This window comes from Gopherus flavomarginatus, chromosome 5 (genome assembly GCF_025201925.1).
Source record: "Gopherus flavomarginatus isolate rGopFla2 chromosome 5, rGopFla2.mat.asm, whole genome shotgun sequence".
Lineage (NCBI taxonomy): Eukaryota > Metazoa > Chordata > Testudines > Testudinidae > Gopherus > Gopherus flavomarginatus.
In genome coordinates, this window is record NC_066621.1 from 70,715,370 (window position 1) to 70,740,160 (window position 24,791).

General features: G+C 38.1%; 1 protein-coding gene across 5 annotated transcripts in view; it reads right to left on the reverse strand.

The window, feature by feature from the left end:
- Positions 1 to 233: 233 nt before the first annotated feature.
- ANO3 (anoctamin 3) overlaps positions 234 to 24,791 on the reverse strand; it is a 390,484-nt gene continuing 365,926 nt past the window's right edge. For all 5 annotated transcript variants that reach the window (XM_050955262.1, XM_050955263.1, XM_050955261.1 and 2 more), the window contains 10 exons: positions 23,768 to 23,804; positions 19,375 to 19,486; positions 17,852 to 17,909; positions 15,797 to 15,894; positions 12,110 to 12,255; positions 11,852 to 12,004; positions 9,659 to 9,806; positions 3,057 to 3,137; positions 1,905 to 2,010; positions 234 to 1,332 (listed from right to left, as the gene is read on the reverse strand). In XM_050955262.1, the coding sequence (XP_050811219.1) occupies positions 1,150 to 1,332; positions 1,905 to 2,010; positions 3,057 to 3,137; positions 9,659 to 9,806; positions 11,852 to 12,004; positions 12,110 to 12,255; positions 15,797 to 15,894; positions 17,852 to 17,909; positions 19,375 to 19,486; positions 23,768 to 23,804 (1,122 nt within the window). In that variant the 3' untranslated portion in view covers positions 234 to 1,149. The remainder of the gene's footprint in view (positions 1,333 to 1,904; positions 2,011 to 3,056; positions 3,138 to 9,658; positions 9,807 to 11,851; positions 12,005 to 12,109; positions 12,256 to 15,796; positions 15,895 to 17,851; positions 17,910 to 19,374; positions 19,487 to 23,767; positions 23,805 to 24,791) is intronic.

Sequence of the window (24,791 nt, forward strand, 5' to 3'; positions counted from 1 at the left end):
TCCTAACAGTAATATACATATTTTTCCATGCTTTGATTTATTTAGCCCAAGATAAGGAATGCACATTACTGGAATAGACAGAGTGCTGCTATACAGTACTCTGCTTCTCTTTCCCTGAACAAGCAAGTCATGATGTTATACTGTATATTTGATATATATCTGCATAAATGACAGTAGCTTGCATACTGTAAAGTTAAATATATATACACAAGTAAATTATTTGCACTGCAATAGAAATTTCAAGTCAACGTTTTATGAAGTCATAGAATCACTATCTAGGTAGACCAACATAATATTGACATAGTTATTCATCTGCATGCTACATTTAGCATGGAAATGATTCTTCATTTAGTCTGGAAGTATATGGAGATGGCCTTTTTGCATACAAAAATGGCAAGACAATTCAAATAGTCACATTTCTTTTCAAATATAGCTGCAACATGGGCAATGAATTGATGTAGTCTTTCAATGGAACTGATATTTCTTTGAATTTAGAATTTTTTGGCTTTATCTATAAAGATAGATGGATGAGAAGTGATGTGCCAACCTTGAACTGCATAGTATATATCGAACAGCCTTGTGTCCCCGTTTAGATCAGGACCACATCCACAATCTCACCAAAAGACTAAAACAAACCTGACAAACAGTAAGCTTGAAGGATCATTAACATCAATTTATGGCCACAAAGGCAACAATTAATCATACTTTTTTTTCATAGGCATTACAATTTCAATTGAGCAATCAAAAGCTTTAGAAGTAGCAGATAATATATAACTTGTTTTTGAGTCATGCCCTTAATATGAAAGTTTTATAGGCAACGTATTTATTTTCATTATGCTGTTGATGACTTGGTGAATAGCATGGAAGTTCATTGCAAGTTGCTTTACTGATGCATTCAAGTGCTCAATCCCTTATTACACTTTCTAATGAACTGATAGCAACTCCTGGTATTGACCATGGACCAGTGACAGATATGGCTATTCATTTTCTTCATTGGAAGCATGTATTTTCCAGGACCCAGAAAAGCCTGTTAATATATTTTCCAATAGTAGCATATATACACATTGCTCCTCATTGCCAGATCTACCTTCATTTGAGACCTGCACTAGTCAATTTTCATGGAATGTTTTTGCTGCTATATGGTATCAACTAAGGCCATTCGTGGTGATACTGTTTCCCATTCTTTTTCCGCTCTCTCTGCAAATGCTCTAATTCAGCCTCATACATCATTTCCTGGACCAAGTATTTCTCTCTTCTCATTCTGTCACACAAGTCTTTGGGCATGTCTGGGATCAGGTAGGCAATGAAAGACTTTATTCCAAAAACAAGGTGCTGAAAATAAGAACAGAAATAATTTGTTCAAAGATGCTTAAGTGTTCTGTTTAGGGCCAAATTCTGGTGCCACGGAAGTCAATGGCAAAAGTGGGACCAGAATTTGACTCGTGATGTAAATAAAAAAAATGTCATGCAAGACAAATGTCAAAGCAACCCCTCATATAAGCAATGCAGAACAAACTTCCTAAAAACAAACCTAAGTTCCAATTAACTTAGCTTAATGTACATTCAAGACTCATTCCTTTTTTTTCTATAGCTTCACAAAGATTTGACTGACATCTACATTCCAGATGAGTTTGGACAGAGGAAATGAGACTCTAGAAACAGTCTGCAGAATTTGTGCAAACTTTCTCAACACAGTTTCCCAGCATGAGGCAGTTGACCAGTACTGGCATTTTTTAATATATCTGGCTCGTCGTTGTCTCTCCATAGAGCATAAGGTGTAATCACCTAGTTTATGATACTAACCAGTACTTTGGTTTTGGGCCCATTGTAGGGTATCTGATTTAGACCTTTACACAGGTGGAACGGCAAAAGTAGTATCATTTCTCTCCTAATCCATGACTAACCTCAAATACTATAATGAAAGCCAGCCGAGCAGCTAGGACATGCCAGAACTGCAAGGTGAACTCATAAGGAGCTGAACTCCAGGGCGGCGCTCTGTAGTCTCGATATCTGTAACACAAAGAAAAATGTCCTTTGGTAAGAACACTCCTGAAATAGTGTGTGGACTAGATCATTACAGAGGAGCTGGAACGAAGAATCACCAAAATGATGTGGGGTAAGAATATGACCAGAGAATGAGGAACAAAGGAATGAAAATTATCCATTCTGAATACAAATTCTTAAGGATGTATGATAACTATAAACATGCTTCAGTAGCAATTCAGTAAAAAAGAGAGGAAAATAATTCACAGTGCACATGAGTACCTAAGAGGGCTGAACTTAACATAGTGGTTTCATTTCAAAAGGGGGTCAGACAAGCATTTTCTTTTGCTTTGATACAGCAGAACCCTCCAGATTTCACTTTGAGTTTCAGGTTCAAGTGAATCTCTTCCTAACTAGGCCTAGGTTCATTTGATTTACTTCTGGAATGTCTCAGCTAGCCTCAGCTAAATGTCAATTTCTAGTAAACCTGAAACTGGGTGTGTTTTACTTGTATGAGTTTTGTTGCAAACACTTTGCACAGCTTTGATAAATTAAAGGGAAAAGTTCCCTTCAGCCTGCATTGTGGGTCTCTGCTGCATACCCTGTACTCACTCTGCCTACTCCCACTGGGAGTAAATCCTGTGCTGGTTTTAAACCAGAAGCATAATACTGCTGTGTTCTTAATATAGCACTTTTCATCTGCAATGTCAAGGTGCTTTATAAAAAAAGGTACCTCCATTTTACTGAATCACAGACACTTGAAATGACTTGCCCAAGCTCATGCAGCAGGCCAGTGAAAGAGCCAGGAACAGAACTGAGGTCTTGTCTCCTGACTCCCAGTTCAGTGCTCTGTCCACTAGGCCACACAGCCTCCCCACAGAGGGGTGAAACCTCTATATCAAGCAAGCTCATCAGGAAATGCTAACAAACAAAAATAATAAAAGAAACTGTTTTCTGAGAGTAACTTAAACCCTGGAGTTATAGATATTAATTTCTATTGGAATCAAATATTCTCAAAAGAACAAGGAGCATCTCAATATAGAGATGAAACAAGTTGTGCTTTTAACACATACCTGCAGTATCCTGAGTATCCCATACCAAGCTCATTCAGATCAAATACTGATAAACTACTGTTGACATATCCCTTTAAACATCTGGAAGGAAAAGACACAATCTCAATATTTTCAGCTAAGAGCAACTGTTTATCGTAAATTGAGCATGCAAAACATGTTTCACACATCTCCCACCATCACCAATGCATGTCAAGGATTATGGTATGCCTTTCAAACCTTTTATTTGAGTATTATTTTTTATTATTTTTATATTTTATTATTATTATTATTTAGTGGCTAGGTTTTTAGCTGAAAAAGAGTGCCATAAAGTCAATGGATGTTTCAGGGATAACCCCTCACACTAATTTTTTTAAAAATGAATTTTGTGCATTCAAAAGGAATTGGATGTTGATTTTCACTATTTATCCAATGAACATATACAGCACAGTCAGTAGCAAAGCAAGGTTCTCCACAATGTCCTGCCAAAATACCTGAACCTGAAGGGACCTCCTATAAAGAGAATAACTGCAGTTCAGTCTCCTTGCAGATTCTGCCAATAATGGAGCCAAATAGGGCCAACGTGATGGTAACTTTTATGATCTGGACTCTTACCCACTCAGAACAAAATGGAGAGCATCAAACTGCTTTTCACACAAAGCAAAGAGCCACCTGATGGCAACAATTTTTGGTGATTACTGACAGGAACTATATGAAGACCAATGATCCTAGTGGTAAAAGGTTCCATATGTCCCTGAACAAATTTATGAGCCATCTATTCTTCCTCAGAAAATCTATCCTTGCTACTTAAATCAGTTTTGGTTTAGAAGTGCCTCCTGAAAGTCAAGGAGGATTTAAGAAAAGATGCAGAAGAGCAAGAAAAAATAGCAACCTTTAATCTGAGCTATTTAAAAAGATCTTTAAAAGGTACAGTAGCAACCCCCTACTTTTCTAAGATACTGCAACATATGTACTCCAAATCATCTTAGTTTTCTTTTAAACTGGAAGTCTATTGTCCTCCTCATAGAAAAATCACAATTTGGTTCTTTGAAAAGATGCACATTAAAAAGCAATGCCTTCTGTCTCTTCATGCTGCACAGTGGTGTAGGAGAGTTATTGAGAAAGAGCTATAGCATAATTTTACTGAGCAGCTTGCTATCATGAAGCATGGCCCAGTTCCCACTGAAGACTGTGTTAAGGCTCTAACTGAATTCACTCTGAATTGAATGTTTTTATGACGTTATGTGACAAAAATAAGTGCATATTAAGTGACATGCTGAAAGGAGGAGTATAAACGTAGTGCCTTCCCTGATAAGCTTTCACCTCTCCTAAATGGGCCAACATCAGCAGTAGCAGCAACATCCGATGCAACAATAATTTATGAGGATTATTTATAAAATCTAGTGAGGTCAGAATCCAATGCGTCCTGAACTCTACTCCTCCTCCCTCCCCCCAAAATGATGAAAAAGGCCAAAGGGGACACTGACAAGGAGGAGGGAAATTATGACCATGCAAGATTGGTGAAAACCCAAGAAACCGGGCAAGAGGAAACTATAAGGAACAGAACAAAGTTAAAGTAAAGTCGTTTCCCAGGAACAAGGGGTATTTATTGCAACAATGACAACATCTTTTAAAATCACAAACAAAACTATAAAGTAAGAAAACATAATAAAATAATGAAATATATTTACAAAGTTAGATTTAATATACCCCCGCATTGAATGTGTAGCTTTCAAGCCAAAGCACAATAAAATACGCTGTCAGCTCACATTTTAGAAATTGTGAGGTACCAGCCATGAACACTAAACAAAGAAATAATTTTCTAGCTAGTCATTACTTTTAATGAGCACTTAAATGCTCAACCAATTTTATCAAAATGAACTCTGATCAGTAAAAAAAACAATTTTTTCATTTCAAATTTCACCGTTTCTATTTTTGTCCTGTGTGATGGATGGGACCAAACAACCATCCCCAAAGGTTAAAACCTGAATGTTGAGGAATTAAATTCCAGTAGCAAAATATTACTGCTGTGACTGTGCTCATTGTCCTGGGCTTATTTTTGGCTGGTTATCTCAACATGACCCACCCTGATGAGCAGCCAAACAAGTCAAAAATCATGTCATGCTGGTCCCTCTATTTCACAGTAAAGCTGAATAGAATAATGCTTCACTACTGAACATGGCTACATAATTAACTTGTGGCACTTGCAGCTACACGATAGTAATCACCATCCTCACTAACCTGCAGAACTCATTAGCACAAGGCCAAAATGAAGCAAATTAGACATTTATGTGAATAATAAGAATAACCACAGTTACAGTAGGTAGGATAAACATTTGTCAGGGTTATAAAGACATCCTGCTTCAGGGCATAAGCCAGTCACTGACTGCCTAAGTACATAAGGCAAGTTATTCCAATATGGAGTCCTAGCACCTTCCTCTGAAGTATCTGGGATTGGCCTGTCTCAAGACAAGATACTGGAACAAGTGGACCACTGTTCCCATCTGCTGTGTCAAACTGGGAAGGAGTGTCTAGTGAGATCCCCACAGATATGAGTCCAGGATCCAGTACTATTCAATATTTTTATTAATGACTTCAGTAGCAGACTAGAAAATATGCTTATAAAATTCACAGATGACACCAAGCTGGGAGGGGTTGGAAGCACTTTGGAGCACAGGATTAGAGTCCAAAAGAATCTTGACAAACTGGAGAATTGTCCTGAAATCAACAGGATGAAATTCAATAAAGATAAGTTAAAAGTACTACAATTAGGAAGGAAAAATCAAATGGACAGCTACAAAATGAGGAATAACTGATTAAGCGGTAGTACTGCTGAAAATGATCTGTGGGCCATAGTGGATCACAAATTGACACTGAATCAACAACATGATGCAGTTCTGAAACAAGGCTAATATAATTCTGGGGTATATTAACAGAAGTGTTCTATCTAAGACGGTGTTTCCCAAACTTGGGACGTCACTTGTTTAGGGAAAGCCCCTAGTGGGTCTGGCAGTTTGTTTACCTGCCACATCCACAGGTTCGGCCAATTGCGGCTCCCAGTGGCTGCGATTCGGTGCTCCAGGCCAATGGGAGCTGCTGGAAGCAGTGTGGCCCAAGGGACTTACTGGCCGCTGCTTCCAGCAGCTCCCATTGGCCTGGAGCAGCGAATCACAGCCAGTGGGAGCTGCGATTGGCTGAACCTGCGGACGCGGCAGGTAAACAAACTGGCCTGGCTGGCGAGGGGCTCTCTCTACACAAGCAGCGTTCCAAGTTTGGGAAACATTGATCTAAGAGATGGGAAGTAACTGTCCTGCTCTACTTGGCACTGGTGAGGCCTCAGCTGCATTACTGTTCTGCGTGCCACACTTAAAGAAAGATGTGGACAAATTGGAGAGAAGCTAAAAGAGAGCAACAAAAATGACAAAAGGTTTAGAGAACTTGACCTATGTGGAAAGGTTAAAAAAAACTGGGCCTGTTTAATCTTGATAAAAGGAGGACGCGAGGGAACCTGAATACAATCTTCAAATACATTAAGAGGACAGTGATAATTTGTTCTCCATACCTCCAGGACAAAAAGTAATGGGCTTCATCTTCAGCAAAGAGATTTAGGTAAGATAGTAGGAAAAACTTTCTAACTTTCAGAGTACTTAACCTCTGGATACTTCCAATGGAGGTTGTGGAATCCCCATCATTGGAGGTATTTAAGAGTAGGTTGGACAAACACACTTGTCAGGGATGGTCTAGGCTTACTTGGTCCTGCCACCAAACAGGGGGCTGGATTTGTTCACTTCTTGAGGTCTCTTCCAGCCCATCGTTTCTATAACCTTGTAATACTTTGCATCTACAAGTAAACTACACCCCACCACAAGGAAAAGTTAAAGTCTAAATTTTCTAGAATGGTGATTTTGTGTGCCTTATTATCTTGGTGCTTGAGCTGACATAGCCAGAAAGTTAAGCACCTTCCCCCTTTAAGATGTCTCAATTTCAGCATCTCAAAACTGAGACACCCAAAATCACCAGTCACTCTCGAAAATTAGGGCTATATGTTAAAAAAACAGTTATAGGACTTCTAACTTTTTCCATCATACAGATATACGTTACAAAGCACTGATTGCAGTTCTTAGTACTCTGTGTAACTCTTCATCATGCTTATTTATTTGAGAAAGAAAACAACTTTAAAGACAAAGTTTTCAAGAACTTCTCCCCCATATGAAATACAATTTTACCCTTATCTCAGCATCAGAGGGGTATCCATGTTAGCCTGGATCTGTAAAAAGCGACAAAGAGTCCTGTGGCATCTTATGGACTAACAGAAGTATTGGAGCATAAGCTTTTGTGGGTGAATACCCAACTCATCAGACGCATGGGAGTATTCACGAAGTGGGTATTCACCCATGAAAGATTATGCTCTAATACTTCTGTTAGTCTATAAGGTGCCACAGGACTCTTTGTTGCTTTTTACTTATCTCAGCAGTTTGTCTGAATAATTTCTATGTTAGGGTTATGAACTGTCTTCTTCTGACATGATGATCAAAAGCACTTGAAAAATCCAGGACTATAACTTTTGTAACTAGCATGCATTTGTTTATTTAATATTTCCTCTTCTGCTATAATTAATTATACAAATTAAATGTTGAATGGCCAAAGTGCTACCACACATTACAGATATCAATTCTTGTTGCTACATACTTAAATTTTACATGAGCCTATGTGCATGTCTCATTTGTCCCATTCGTCTCCTCTGTTGATGTTTAAACCAGTCACCATATTTCACTGAGGTGAAGGGATTTTGAAAAAAAAAACATGATTTTATTGTAAGTAGACATCTCTGTAGAAGTTGCTTAGGAAACTATGTGATACAGTCAGGTTTGCATAACTATAAAGGACAAAATACTACTGATCCAATGTACAGAATGCAGGAAGGACAATTGGGGAAAATATCACTTCCAGAGCAAGATAAGAACATAATATAAGAACAAAAGAATGGCCATACTGGGTCAGACCAAAGGTCCATCTAGCCTAGGATCCTGTTTACCGGCAGTGGCCAATGCCAGGTGCCCCAAAGGTAGTGAACCTAACAGGTAATAAACAAGTGATCTCTCTTCTGCCACTATCTCCACCCTCTGACAAACAGAGGCTAGGGACACCATTCTTTGCCCATCCTGGCTAATAGCCATTAATGGATTTAACTGGATAAATTCATGGAGGTTCTCTTTTAAACTCTGTTATAGAGTCCTAGCTTTCACAACCTCCTCAGGCAAGGAGTTCCACAAGTTGACTGTGTGCTGCATGAAGAAAAACTTCCTTTTATTTGTTTTAAACCTGCTGTCCATTAATTTCATTTGGTGACCCCTAATTTCATTTGGTGACCGGTGCAACCATTTAGGCGGAGTAGGCAGTTGCCTAGGGCGCCAGGATTTGGGGGTACCAAAAAGCAGCGCTCCCCAATTTTCTTTTAAGTGGTTGAGCGGCCCGCTGCTGCTGGGATGGAGAGGGAGTTTGAGCTGCCGGCGGCAGCGGCTACCAGCAGCCCAGGGTGTCACTTGGGTCAGTGCACCGCCACCGGCAGCTGGCAGCCCAGGGGTTCCCCTGGGTCAGCGCGCCGCCGCCGGCAGCTGGCAGCCCAGGGGTTCCACTGCGCAGTTGCTGCTTCACTTCTCTCGCCTCCCAGGCTTGCGGCGCCAATCAGCTGTTTGGCACCGCAAGCCTGGGAGGAGAATTAGAGCAGGACAGCATGCTTGGGGAGGACGCGGAGCAAAGGTGAGCTGGGGTGGAGAGGTACCGCAAGGCTCCTCGGGCCAGGGAGTGGGGAGCTGCCGTGGGGTGCGGGGAGCTGCCGTAGGGTGCGGGGGGCACACTCCAGGGCAGGGGGGGGGGCGGGGAGCTGCTGTAGGGTTTGGGGGGAACAAGGTGGAAGTTTCGCCTAGGGCGTGAAACTTCCTTGCACCGGCCCTGCCCCTAGTTCTTATAATTATGGGAACAAGTAAACAACTTTTTCTTATTTACTTTTGCCACATCACTCATGATTTTATATACCTGTATCATATCCCTCCTCGGTCTCCTCTTTTCCAAACTGAAAAGTCCTAGTCTGTTTAATTTCTCCTCATATGGGACCTGTTCCAATCCCCTAATCATTTGTTGTCCTTTTCTGAACCTTTTCTAATGCCAGCACATCTTTTTTGAGATGAAGAGACCACATCTGTATGCAGTATTCAAGATGTGGGCATACCATGGATTTATATAAGGGCAATAAGATATTCTCCATCCCCTTTTTAATGATTCCTAACATCCTGTTTTCTTTTTTAACCGCTGCTGCACACTGTGTGGACATCTTCAGAGAACTATCCACGATGACTCCAAGATCTTTTTCCTGATTAGTTGTAGTTAAATTAGCCCCCATCATATTGTATGTATAGTTGGGGTTATTTTTCCCAGTGTGCATTACTTTAAATTTATCCACGTTAAATTCAATTTGTCATTTTGTTGTCCAATCATAGTTTTGTGAGATCTTTTTGAAATTCTTCACAGTCTGCTTTGGTCTTAACCACTTTGAGCAGTTTAGTATAAAGTTTAGTATAAAGTTAATGTCTGAAAAAAAAAGTATATATACAAAATGTCTGAATTACTTTTCCTGTCTGTATCCTTCATCTGTACAAGGGCCATATTTGTATGCATAGACAAAACGTGGGATATAGTCAGAAGTAATTGCAATAACAAATGCATTAGTGATGACAGCCAGGACTCCAATTCCTTCAAGGATTCCATACCAGATACCTAAGAGAAAGAAGAATCAATTGAAAGAACAAGAACATTCTTTTTATACTATTTTTCTTGTTTACTGGGAAACACAATCATTGTGCCAAAAAAGTTATGTACAGATCCTGTCATAAATAGATAGTTAAAGGTTAATGTCTCTTTTACCTGTAAAGGGTTAACAAGCTCAGTGAACCTGGCTGACACCTGACCAAAGGACCAATCGGGGGACAAGATACTTTCAAATTTTGGTGGAGGAAAGTCTTTGTTTGTGCTGTTTGTTTTGTTCTTTGTTAGCTCTTGGGGCTAAGAGGGACCAGACGTGCAACCAGATCTGTCTCCATTCTTTCTAACACAGTCTCTCATGTTCATAGTAGTAAGTACTAGCTAGAAAAGGTGGATTAGTTTTATGTTTGTTTTCTTAATTTGCAAATGTGTATTTTGCTGAAAGGATATTTTACCTCTGCTTGCTGTAACTTGTATCTTAGGCTAGGGGGGAGGGAGTCCCTCTAGTCTATATATAAGCTTAGACCTTGTAAACATTTTCCATCCTGGTTTTACAGAGATAATTTTTATTTTTTCTTTCTTTAATTAAAAGCTTTCCTTTTTAAGAACCTGACTGATTTTTTTCCTTGTGTAAGACCCAAGGGGATTGGGTCTGAACTCACCAGGGAGTGGTGGGGGGAAGGAAAGGGAGGGGAAGGTTAATTCCTCTCTGTTTTAAGATTCAAGGAGTTTGGATCACAGTGATCTCTCAGGGTAACCCAGGGAGGGGAAAATCTGGGAGGGGGAAAGGAGGGGGAATGGTTTATTTCTCTTTGTTTTAAGATCCAAGGGGTTTGGGTCTTGGGTCCTCCAGGGAAGGTTTTTGGGGGACAGGAAGTGTACCAAAACATTATATTTTAGGTTGGGGGCAGTGCTATCAAATCTAAGATAGGAATTAAGCTTAGAAGGGTACATGTAGGTCCCCACTTTTTGGACGCTAAAGTTCAAAGTGGGAATAATACCTTGACGGATCCAGACTGGGATTAAGCTAAATTTCCCATGAATTTTGCCATCATGGGCTGTTTCTGAACTAGATTCACACAATAGGTTCTTTCTAGTTTTAGATCCAATCTATAAATCCCAAATGCCCAAATTTGGTATACCGTTTAAAACTATAACCTTGTAAGTATATACAACTCAAAAGAATAGTCTTTTCAAGAGAGTGAAGATGAGGAAACAAAGAATTATTACAATGGAGATCAGTGGGGAAGAAAATTTTTATTGTGAATGCTGCTTAACTATATGGGTACATATACTGTCTCCTACTTACAGTCACTCTTAGATCAAGCAGAAAGGCTAGAAATTCCACAGGCTGACACCAACCATAAACCTGTGTTACTCCTTATTATGGTGATTTGAGATGTGCTGTCAATCTGTCCCAAAGAACTCCTCACAGCTGTATATTAACATCACTGCCTCCTGAGCATTTTCAGTTATATCAATAGTACATCTTCAGTGCAGCAGACCACCTTCTCTGTAAAGTCAAACCTCTTTAACAAGCTATAACTCAGTGCCAAAAGTGTAACTAGGAAGGTCCAAGTATAAGCCACTAAAAAGTGGAAAAAGAGACTTAAATCCAGCTTGAATTTTACTTATGGCCAAAATCTCATCTCCTTATACCAGGACTCAGTCAGTTTTGCTCTTAAACATCATAGAGTTTCTGCTATGAAAGTCCATTGATATTCAGTAATTTTGGATATCATTTTAGTCCCCGAGGTTTTTTCCAATACGTAGCCTAAAGGTGGGCCTTTAAAATCACATTTTGGCACCTGAAGACGATCTCTCACCGGGAATTGTGGGTGCTCAGTACTTTTGAAAAACAAAAAAAACAATAAAATCTGGTTTTAAAGCCTAACTTCAGACTCCTATTGTTTAACATTTTGGCTTCTGTTGATATTTGTAGTTAACCTGTTATACCCACTTCCTTTCAATTATTTTAAAACTTTCCATGGCATTAGCGGTTTCAGAGAATAAAACATGAGCTGATAGTACAATGATTGTGCATCATTATGCTCTCTTACCTATATCTGTTGCTCTTGCAGGCATAGGTCTCCTCCACTGGGTAACAAACTTGTAAGCATCTAGTCTTATTTCTATAATATTGTTAAGCAATGCCAGGAGAGGTGCCAGTGGGAAGGCAGCAACAAAGATGGTGGTAAAGCCAAACTGTAAAACTAACAACAGATTGCCAGGTTAGAAAATGAAAACAAATGCGGCCTTAAAAAGGAAAAGCTTTGAACTGTGGCTGATTTCTATAAGAAAACTGCATATTTTCTCACCCATCTCTAAGTACTCATCCATTAAGCCATGGAGATTCATTGGCTGCAGATTCCAATCTTTTTCCCATTGAGGTAGTGAAATTTTATGCTCCAATAACTGCCCTCCTTTCTTGATCTTGCGTCGTGACCACCAGTTCTGTAGTAACCTACATTAGACAGACAGATCATCGAGCTTGTGATATCACTGGCGGTGCCTGTTCAAGAATTGACAATATTCACTGATAGCATCCAGAGTTAGCATCATAGGCCAATTTTGAACTGTTCCAAACTACTTGAGAGTGCATACCTGTGGAGATACTTTCTCAAGAGCATTTCTCAATATTCTTAGAAAATAATATTCAAGCCAGAGTAGAGAACCTTTACAAGACCTTACATACAACTTAAGCCTCTCATTACATTAATTTCAATGTAAGCGGAACATTAGGCACTGAAGGGCCCCTTATGCTGGAGTGATGTTTTCAATGCACAAACCTAAGGATATTTTTTTAACATCACAGAGCCTTCTTGAAAGAGTACTTGTTAAAGAATATTGTTTTCTCCTGTAGCGAGGATGTGCCCTTAAAAAGGTTTTGGAGAAACTACAAATATAAGGCAGGATTGTGGCCAGCCCTTATGATGTTATGCAATGGTTATCTGATGGGGGAGTTGTTAATAAAATAAAATAATAATAATAATAATAATAATAATAATCAGCAAAAGGTTGTAAAAAGCTTCTCAGATGAATGAAAATGGTTATGCAAGTGTTAAGTATTATTTCAACTTGCGCAGCTTGAAATCAGAGACTGCAGTTGTGTGTTCTGATTTGGAAGTCACTTGAATACACACTTTAGGGAGGCAAAATTCACACTTGGTTGAAAAGGGACTGGGCTGGAAAGTGTTTATTAGCTTTGTCAATTTGCTGTTATTCATTTCTAAATCCAGTTTATCCTTTGGCACCTCCTTTCTTTTGCTGCTGAAAAGGTCTCAAGGACAAACAAAGGCCTTGTCTGAATGCCCAGACTATTGCTTTGTGAATGGGGAAATAATGAACTAAGGAAGCTTGCTCACAAATATTTGTTCTGTTCGGTGTTTCAGATCTAGCAGCAACTGTATAGTGCCCTAAACGTTTTTATCAGGTTGCTGGCACACAATGAACATAGCTTTTTTGGACAGGGTTTCAAGGCAGAAACTCTGGACTATAATTTGATGTCACAAGAAATGTAGCATACTCTTCCAATGTCTGAAAGATGTTGAAAATCTTGGCCTAGCTGTTCTCTTTAGAAGCTGCACAGGTTGTGAAAGATAATTAATTTTAAACATGAAACAATTTAAAAGGCTCAAGTATTCCATAAACCCTTATTGCTGAGAAACAGTTAATGCTGTACTTGGGAACAACAAGCCCACAGCATCTGATGGGGGAGGTGCAATAACAAGAAAAAAGTCTTTTTGGAAAAGCTCTTTTAGAGAGACTAGATCATTTAAATTCTATTTACATTATCTACAGCATCCATCAGACACAGGAGGGGAGCAGTGTGTTTTTAATGTTTTCTCAAACTGCACTTTTGTGCTTTTCCACTTGTGTTTTTAAAGCTAACATACAAAACAAGAAGCTGGTGAAGGGAATCCTTTTTTGATCACAGAGCATGGATTGTTTTATAGTGCGACAATGGTACCACTCTAGTTAATGTGAAGACTAGCTTACTGTTCAATAGCCAACTTTATTAAGTGCTCTAAAATCCACATGCTTACTGAGACTGACGTGATGAATTGCTGTGCTAGGTGGGGTTCTGGGGCAGGGTTAGTGGTCCAAATTTGAGGTCATCTGAGCAAGAGGTTCCTGGGATAGAGCTTCCCACTGAAGTTAGATGACAAACATTTTATGGTTCTTATAACAAATTTTTTTGCGCACATCTGGGACTCAAACTATGGCTTGTATCCTTCCCAAAGGGATATCACCTGTATGGAACTGAACTCTGGGTCCAGCACCCACTGCCTTTTTGAGGAAAGCAACATATAAAAAAAGGTGTTAGGGTAAAGTTTGGAATGGAACACAAGCAGCTCTCCTGAGCTGTGAGTTTGAGTCCTGCTCTATGCAGATTTCTGAGAATGTGCGTTGGGCACATTAGTGGCCCTCCTCTACCTGAATTCTTTGGGGGCTCCTTCTGGAAGTATTGCCTTGAGAGCAAAGCTTCCGGTTCAAGAGCTGTTATTTCAAAGTGCTCTAAAATCCACAAGCATACTCAGGTTTTACTTTGGCAATATTGTCAAGGAAAATAGCATTAATTAAGTAGAGGGAAGATGAAAGACTCTGGTAAGCAGTCTGAACCTCACCTGCTTCTGGAACAAGGAGACGGTGTGATCAAATAAAAGTAAGTAACTGTGATTCAACGTTGGCATGGTCAAAGAGGCTGCAATGAGCATCAGGAAACATCCCATAAAAGAGAGCCTAGTGCTAAGGACTGGTATAAGTTCAGCACTGATCAACGTGATGCCAGGGTACTGTCTTCAGTCAAAACAGTAACTTATATTTATTATAAAAAATAAACACAGAAAACATTCAACTTTATACAACATTGCAGCCTGTCTACACAAACCAAAGGATCACAGATATCAGTTTCACTCCTCAAAGTGCTGTAGTTTCTGGGGAAAAAGGGGTCTGAAGGAAACATTAGATATTTCAAACATTTAGTCACATGGCCCTATATAAAAAAAGTCATAGCAAACCTCAAACAATTTTCACCTCCCACCCACAAACTTCTATAGAAAAATCAAGCAGAGCACAATCTACCATAAATATTTTGACATGACACTCTAATCCAAACGAAAGATTTTTTGCAGAACTTTTTTTCCACCCCCATTAGAGTGGAAACACTGGTTCAGCCTTAACTTTGGTGGAGCTCCACACCACCATAATATTGCTGTGCAACATTAGGTCTAGGGATAGAAATAAGAATGCAAGTTATGGTTTCTGGTCAAAGGGCTCCTCAGAAACCATCCTTCCCTAAAATAGGGGATTAATTTTAATAATCAATGTGTTCTAGGTGCTCAGGGAGGTCATCTTGATTATGGGTATCCCAGAAGATGAGTTGGGGTAGACTTTGTGATGCATATTAGCAGCCATTTGCTTAAGGGGCTCCAGAAATGTAATCTCCTCAAAATAAGCTGCTTATAATTTTCAGAGCACACTAAAATCCATGTGCATGCGTAAAATGCTTTTAAAATGCTGCAATAGAATCTGGAGTACAGCTTGTGTTGCAAATTTGGGGTCTGAGCCAGAACTCTGTATCCTAACATCCCTGATTCTCAGTAAAATATGGATCTATATCCAAACTCTGCATGTGTCCCTCTCTTCCTATAACGAGCTATACTAAATCTTCAGATCTGGTACACGTTGAGATCCACACATGGATCCAAACTTTGGTACTCAAGTCCATGTATCAGGAAACCAGGTGCTGGGACTTGTATGAAATTCAAGAGATTTAAAACAAATCATTTAGTATTCTGTGTTTCATGTATTGTGAACATACACTTCCCCATACAACTGTTACAGCTGTATGCTAAGGCACCACTTTTGCTTAGCTATTTAAGATTTACAATTAAAAGCCATAATCTACCCTCACCTATAGTTGGACTTTTTCTTTTTCTCCTACTGTTGAACAGGGTATGATCATATTTTGATAAAATAATGCTCTCAGTGAGTTAACTTACGGATAACCCAGTTCCATGAAGTTGTTCCACATTTGTTTTAAAACCATGATAACTCCCATCTGCAAGCAGAGATCTATTAAACAGCCACTAGGATGACACTGAAGGAAGAGGAAAAATAAGTTATATATTAATTAGGACTGTTGATTAATTGCAGTTAACTCATGTGATTAACTCAAAAAATTTATCACGATTAAAACAATTAATCGCAATTAATTGCACTGTTAAACAAGGAATACTAATGGAAATTAATTAAATATTTTTGGATGGTTTTTCTACATTTTCAAATATATTGATTTCTATTACAACACAGAATACAAAGTGTACAGTCCTCACTTTATATGATTATTTTTGATAAATATTTGCACTGTAAAAATGATAAAACAGTATTTTTCAATTCACCTCATACAAGTACAGTAGTATGAGATAAAGCAATCTCTTTATCGTGAAAGTATAACTTACAAATGTAGATTTTTTTTGTTACATAACTGCATCAAAAACAAAACCATGTAAAATTTCAGAGCCTACAAGTCTACTCAGTCCTACTTCTTGTTCAGACAATCGCTAAGACAAACAGTACTTGTATTAGGTGCATTGAAAAATACTATTTCTTTTGTTTTTTACAGTGCAAATATTTGTAATAAAAATAAAGTGAGCACTGTACATTTTGTACTCTGTGCTTAATTTAAATCAGTATATTTGAAAATGTAGAAAACATCAAAAATATATAAATAAATGTTTTTGTATTAACAGCAAGATTAATTATTACTTTTTTTAATTGTGCGATTAATCACAAGATTAATTGCAATTATTTAAATTGCTTGATCGTGCTAGTATTAATATATATATATTTAAAACACTTTTATATTTTAAAGCATTCCCCTAGTTTTTACATGTGCAGCTTGGATGAATGGGAAATATTTAAATTTCTAGGGTGAAATCAACCAGAGTTTTGCCATTGACTTCAATGGAGCTAGGCTTTCACCACTGTACTTTAAAGATATTTCTAGGAAAAATGGGCTATGGTGTATATTTTTACTTTGCTTTACTTAACAGTGGTTAAAATGAATTTTAATGCTTTTGAAAGGTAACAGATTTAAACTACCCACAGAAGTAGTACAGTATGGGTTAAGATATTTCCTATTGCTTCCACTACTGTACTTCCAATACAGTCAACCCTGCATGATGGGGACAACCTTCTTTTGAATGAGAGTTTGGATAAATCTCCATGCCCACTGAATTTTTCTGCCATAAATTACTGTAAAGGGCAAGGCTGTGATATGTACACTTGTCTTCTGGATGGCACCATTTCACATCAGCCAATAAACATGTAACAGAATGAAGCAGTATTTGATCTCTAACGACCTAAGCTGAATTCATACTATTGACTTGGACATGTATGTCTCTAAATCTTAAACCATTCAATTTATCAAAAATGTGTGTTTTGATTAGGTAATGAGATATCAATCATATCTAATAACTGATGCCAACTTTTTCAGATCTGTGTGTCTAAAAGTAGGCTCCTAAATCTATATATAGGAAAATAAATAGAAGAGGCGTAATTTTCAAGAGATGCTGAGTAACCTCAGCCCTCCACTGAAATGGAGGAAGTGGTGTGGTTTAGCATCTTTATATCTCCAGGTCTGAAAACTTTGACTTTAATTTTGAAAGTAGTACTCTCACATTAGGGCAAACAATAATGGGCTGCACTTCTATTTTGCTTTCCATCCAAGAATCTCAACAGTCCTCAGAAATATTAATGATTTAGACCTCCAAACAAGCCTGTCAGATAGGCTGCCTCCTATTTACAAGTAGGGAAACTGAAGCACAGAGAGGTGAGCTGCCAGCCCAAAGTTGCATAGCAAAGCTGAGAGCTCAGAAGGGAAGCCATATTTTCTGGTTGCCAATCCTCTGCTATGAAAAAAGGTATGTCTTTCCTCACTGCACTTTAATGGAAGAATAAATCTTACACATGACTATAGTTTATGTCTTTTAAACATTCCAGAGTTTCCTTTTTGCACCTAGAGATTTTACAAGGTTAAAAATGAGATTGTTTACCTCTTCCAGTCTCCATCTATTAAAAAGTTTGTTGTATTTTCCTGGCCGGCCTGCAAATCTGTGAAATGAGATTTTTGTTTCTTAATGGAAATTCCAATAACATTTTGTATTACTAGAATTGTTGAATTTCATCCATTTACCAAACCTGTTAACTATAAACAGTTTAAATGATAAGCGTCTGAAGGCCGTGTGCTAAAATATGGGATCTAAAGAGAGCCTTAACTATGGAGGGGAAAGGGTGTAGGAGTTATTTCAGAATCCAAACCGGTACAGACATCTACATTTTGCAGGTAGCCCCAAACTCTAAAATGTGCAGAAAATCCCACCTGCATTCATACACCCTGAACTTTGAGATGTTAGAAATTCAAGCCTCCCAATTCTGTAGTGGTTCCAGGAAGGCAAACCATTATACCTATGCAGTCAATGAGGATCCACACAGGCACAGGGATCAGCACATGTAGACCCAAGCTCCAGGATTGCAGTGTGCATTTCAGGTCAATCTCTGTTACAAACAGATATTCATAATAAATCCTTTTCACAGTTCTAATGGCTCTATATGTAATTCCCTGGTCAGGAAAAACTCCGAGTGACTTAAATGGAAATTTCATCTGAGAAAGAAATGAAGGACTGGAACTTCTGGATCTTACAGGACACTGGATTTAGCAAGTTAGAAAAGGATAAAAGACATAAAATGGATGGCACAAAGAAGCGTCTAATATAATTAGCATGAACTGTAATATCCCCTGTAACTTGTTTCAATATGTTTAATAATTTATAGTTAAATAGAGTAATTCTATGATATTTTAGCCAGAGGTTATTTTTTCCATCTTTAACTGAACCATCATCATAAAACTTGGCAGTTCCAGTTAAAGAACTCAAATGTTTTGTAGACATCAATTAATTAGTATTTCCAACAATCGTGTAAGGCTGGCAAATATCATCAAACCTATTTTAAAAATGGTGAAAATAAAGCAAGGTCAAGAGGATTTCCCAAGCTTACACAGTGAATAAGCAACAGGTACAAAAATAGACTCCAGGAATCCTGGCTCCCAATCCTGTCTGTGAACCACTACACAGCACTTGCTACTTATAGGATTTGTTTTCCAGGAAATATTACCAGTAGGAGACATGAGAAAAAAGGGATAGAGCTAGGCCCAACTTTTGAAATTTATCAGCACATTAGACACAAATCTGTATTTAGGTATCTAAATAACTGGCCTGATTTTCAGAGCTGTTGAGCATCCCCAATCCCTATTGATGTCAATGAGAACAGCAGGTGCTCAGCACCTCTGGGAAAAAATATGATTTTAAGATCTTACACTTATACCTATCTTTGAAAGTTTTGGCTTTAGTTTATACTCAGTTCCACAAATTTTTCTGATTCTGACATCTATCTATCATGTTAAAACATTTTCTTTACTGCAATTTAATACATTACCATAATGAAATATCTAGTACTAAGAGTTTGGTATGCATTTCCCTCCTATTCTTATGTAATAAAATCATGACCAATAACAACTTACCTGCCAAGGAAAAAAGCAATATAAAAGATTGAGCTGTTTAAGTTGACAAACTGGAAGAGGAACATTTTCAAGGCAAAACTGTTTTCCCATTCAGATTCTGTTCTAGGATGCTCTAAAAGGAGTGACATAGTACACATTACACATTTACAAATGAAATGAAGTTGCAAGTGTCTTACAGAGTTCCAGAGTCTCCTAGAGAAGAAATGATAGGGTTCATATTAATTTAACCCTTTGAGTAAAAGGTTATTTTTCCCTCAGTACAGTGTGCAGTGAGAGGGCCACAAAACTCCTACCCCAGCTATGAGCAGCGTGGTTCTATGCACAAATAAAAAATGGTGTCCCTGAGCTGTGCAACACCACAGAACTTCCAGTGAAAGCTTCATTCTCCATTTGATGGCTCTCTTTTTGAATTCAGTTTGAATCTTCAATTTTTTTAATCCTTTGAGACATGTTGAGATGCCTTGATTCTTCTCTTAGTACATTTCCCAGATCCGAGGAAGAGCTCTGTGTAGCTCAAAAATTTGTCTCCCTCACCAACAGAAGTTAGTCCAATGAAAGATATTACCTTACCCACCGTAACTATTTGATTCTCCTCAGCAGTTGTGCAGGATAGTGCTTAGCATCAGCACTCAATCCACAATGGCATGGTAGACAAGCAGTGAAGTGATCAGAACTGGCAGCAACCTCTACCTATCTGCTTCTCAAACATTTTCATGCCTTATTCCATGCTACTCCTTATGTGGAGGAACATATTCCCTCAGTTTGTCCACAGGGACATTACTCTCTCATCAACACTCAACTCTGTCATGATGCCTCTAAGGTGTCAGCCATTTGACAAAAGCATGGAGGCAGATGGAATGAATTGGTTCTTTATTTATATTTTTTAACTACAAATATGAATCTGCATTGAAACACCTCAAAGATTGTATTTAATTCCTCTCTTCCACTCTTAGCAAGTAGATTTTAGGATTTTTAAGGCAGGAATTCTCTCTTAATTAGAACTGGTTGTTAATTATTGAAATTTGCAATTTTGACATTTTTCATGAAAATTTCAAATTGCTTTTAAAAAACTAATTATGCTATAAAGTATGTGGATAAGTGATTTAGATTCACCATGAAATCACTAAATACACTTTGGAGTGTTTAAAATAGATGTAGTCACGTTGTTTCCATGAAAAAACAACTGTATTTTTTTCTTTGAGTTCTTTAATAGAAACCCTTTCAGAGTCTAGGTGTGGGCTGTTTAACTAGAACAAGCAGAATTAACTGAGATAGGGTGCATGCACTTTTCAAACACTGGATGGGATATTCAATCCTCTAAAGTTTATATGGTTACTTAGGAACAAAATAAACAAACATAAGGATGTGGTTTGCATTTCGTTGGAAGATCCCAGCCTGTTGACACCAGTTATGGTTTTTTTCTTTCCTTTCTTTTATTTATTGTAATGAGGGCTTGGCTACACGTGCAGATGTAGAGCACTGGGAGTTAAGCCAGCCCTTGGAGACAGGAGCAGGGAAAGCATTGCCATGTGTTTACACTATTAGCTGCAAGTGCAGTGGCGTGCCAGCTCTTGCAAAGCCACAGACAGCAGTACATTGTGGTAGCTATCCCAGTGTGTAAGTGGCTGCAGTGTGCTTTTGAAATGGGGGCGTGGAGTGTGACAAGGACTGTGTTGTGTGTATGTAGGGGGAGAGACAGTGTGTTTTGGGGGACAGAGAATGTGTCAGTATGCTGTCTTGTAAATTCAGACAGCAGCAGGAGGAAACCCCAAAATCAGCCTCCAGCTCCCTCCCTCCCCCACCTCTCTCTCTCACACACACGCAGGTCTCAGCAGCAGCAGTATTCCACAGTAGTGGTTTGCTTTGTCCCGGAGCAGATAAGCATGCCGGCTGTCAGAAACAGAGCTTTGAAAGGGGATAGCTGCATGCCTGCATCCAAGTTCAAAACAATGACCAGAGTGGCCACTTGACTTCAGGGGATTATGGGATGTTTCTAGAGGCCAATCACAGCACAATAATGCAACACAGCATCCGTACTGACATCCCGGTGCTCCAGCCAGGGCACAGCAAGCTCTATGCTTCTTGTGGAGGTGGATTACCAGGAATGCTCCAGCTGCAGAGTCCAAGTGCTCTAAGTGCCTTGCCAGTGTGGACATCTCAGGAGTTAGAGCGCATGAGATCAGCCCTGGGTGCCCTAACTTGCAAGTGTAGCCAAGCCCCTGCATTCAGGAAGTATCTAGGAACTCTAGGGCAATAAAAAGTCATTCTATACTTTCCTCAATAATAAGCACTTTTCCACAGTCTATTATGTATGGAAAGAAAACTTACATCATCATGACCTACTTCTGCAGGACCAGAAGCCATTTTATGAAAGGGATAACTGATGCTCTATTACACCAAATGTCAAAAAGACTTTTCATGTATAATAGAAAAAACAGCTCTAGCGAATCAAAGCTTTGTTCTCTCTCATTCCCCTGTGGCATTCAACAAAGTGCTTTGATAGAAACATTTAGACATTTACAAACAGTTAGGGTAAAATCTGAATTTAACTGGGCACGAGATTATATAAACTAACTTGGATGAGTCCAATGACTATCAAACTTTTGTGGGTCCTTCCAAACCCCTGGTCACATCAATTAGTAAGTAAAGTGGAGTTTCATGTAAAGCACTACTAGTAAATGTAGGGCATCAAGCACCTGAGTTAAAACTTTTTTGTAGTCTCCTCTGTGTGGAGAATTACCATGTCTTTAGTATTGCACATGTACAAATCTTGCAGCCTCCTGTTAAATTGGAAGACAGTTCTTTTTGTGAATTACAGCATAATCATCTATATCAGGGATCGGCAACCTTTCAGAAGTGGTGTGCTGAGTCTTCATTTAGTCACTCTAATTTAAGGTTTCATGTGCCAGTAATACATTTTAACGTTTTTGGAAGGTCTCTTTCTATAAGTCTATAATATATAACTAAACTATTATTGTATGTAAAGTAAATATGGCTTTTAAAATGTTTAAGAAACTTCATTTAAAACTAAATTAAAATGCAGAGCCCCCTGGACTGGTGGCCAGGATCCAGGTAGTGTGAGTGCCACTAAAAATCAGCTTGTGTGCTGACTTTGGCACACGTGCCATAGGTTGCCTACCCCTGAACTATATCATTAAATTGGATAGAACACATCAGCTGAAATGTTAAGGATAAAATATTCACACAGCACCAGATTGGAAATTTAAAAAGTAGCCTCTCCGATCACAACTTTTTTGACTGAATTGTGATTGGAAGTTTTATTATTAGTTTCTTTTTAAAGAGTCAAAATTGCAGCTGGTCAAATATTTGATGGAAAGATTTTCCAGTGGAAAATGCCATTTTGCCGAAACCAAACTTTAAGTGGGAATGTGTCAATTTTGACATTTAGTGTAAAAATTTTTATATAGTATTTTGATAAGGTCAAAACATTCCTATTACACATTTTTAGATGGAATATTTTGCTTTGTTTGTAACTTTTTAAAATATAATATAAAATAAAAACACTAAGAAGTTGAAATTGAAACATTTCAATTAAACTTAAATGATTTTTTTGAAAAATTCAGGGGAAACTTTGAATTTTTTTGTTGCATCCCAATTTGGAATGAAAACATATGTCAAAATCAGGAAATTGTTCATGAAATGTAAATCCCAGGTCTCTCATAGCACTAGTCAGAATATTTGTCTGGAAAAGGGAGAGGAGTTTTTTTCCACTAACTGAGACCAATGGACGTGGCACAATCCTAATCTGATACATCTCCCTTTTCTATTCTTTTCAGGCTTCCAATTTTGCCTGACAGCATTTGAAAATGAAAAAGAATTAATCCTGGGGCACAAAATGTTAACAATTCTGATACAGCTGGATGAAAATCAAAAGTTATCTGTATTTAGGAGAAGGAACAATTTAGGCTTTGATTGTACAATCTGATCCACACAGGGGAGACACCTGAGCACATGAAGAGCTCCACTGAATTCAATGGGATTCCATATGGATATTAGCTGTCCCCCTATACTAAGCAGACTGCAAGATGAGGGCTTCTAGAAATGGCCCACTGTTGCACAGTTCATCTGTGATCCAAACTTCTCTAAGGTACGTGGGGTGGGTTTAGAGGGGTGAGGGAAGGGGCATCTCCTGATCTAGGGATTTGGTCATCTCTAATCGCCATTTACCAACAACTTTCTCCCTCCAGCTCTTTTTTTTTTTTAAACATATGCTAGATAATAGTTTTCTCTGTAGATGGTAGGCAGTTAATAGTTTGGTAAAGGACATCACAGTACTATGCATGTTAAAAATGTTTTTGATGATTTGATATTGAAATACAAAGTTACACAGTATAACTGATGAGGAGTATGCCAGCATTAAAGATGCACCTACCTAAATCTGTTAGGAGATAGGCAACTTTTTCATATACCTGAAATAGAAATAAGAAACAACATAAATTATAGCAAAGATTATATATTGTTAAAATATCAGGATATCTATTAAATAATGAATAAAAATAAGCATTTGAAGGAATTTAACTGTCCCACAACATCAAGATAATTGGGATGAGGGCAAGAAGATACAGGAATCTTAATTATTTGCAATTAAAAAATTATTCATTTATTTTAGTCCCTCTTTTCCCTCTCGTCCCTCTTGGCTAATTATCCACAAACACAATTAGATTTTTATGTTCATAGCTTGAATTAATCTATTAATGATTTATAGAAATATATTGCAGTCCATAGAATGCTCAAATTATTTGCAATGTATCATTTGCTATCTACTCTGTGTGACTGGTCACTTAAGTTGCAGATGGTATTGATCTATTTTCTGATTGGATGTGTCCATATCTACAAAGATTTTCAGATGGCTGTAGGAATACTTTTCATGCAAATACATATTAACAAAAATATTAACGTATAAACAGATATCTGCATAAGCATTCATGGGTTTTCCTCTTATTGTTAGGAATAAATGGATGTGACTGGTCTGAAAGTAGAGAGAAACCACAGATTTGTTACCCTAAGATTTCCTTTTGCATTCATTTGTACATGGAGTCATTTAATTAGCATTTGGCTTACTTGTCTATTTAATAGTACAGTCACGATCCCCATCCATTTTTCTAAAACAAACTTCAGCCCTAACACAGAACTGACTTTGTAAAAGCACAAATGTTCTCAGGAGTGTCTCCATGTTTTCAATAGCTTTGTTTTGCTTGTGCACTCGGTATATACTTTTCATGACCCGGAAGTAGGATAATTAATAATTTCAAAAAGAAGTTTGGAGAGACTGTTTTGAAGAATGCTATCTACTGAGTAGATAACAGAAGAAGTAGTTACAATGCTACATAATTCCTAATATTTACCTTTTTACACTTCTAATTGCATAGTAGAGAAATGATTAATAACATCAGTAG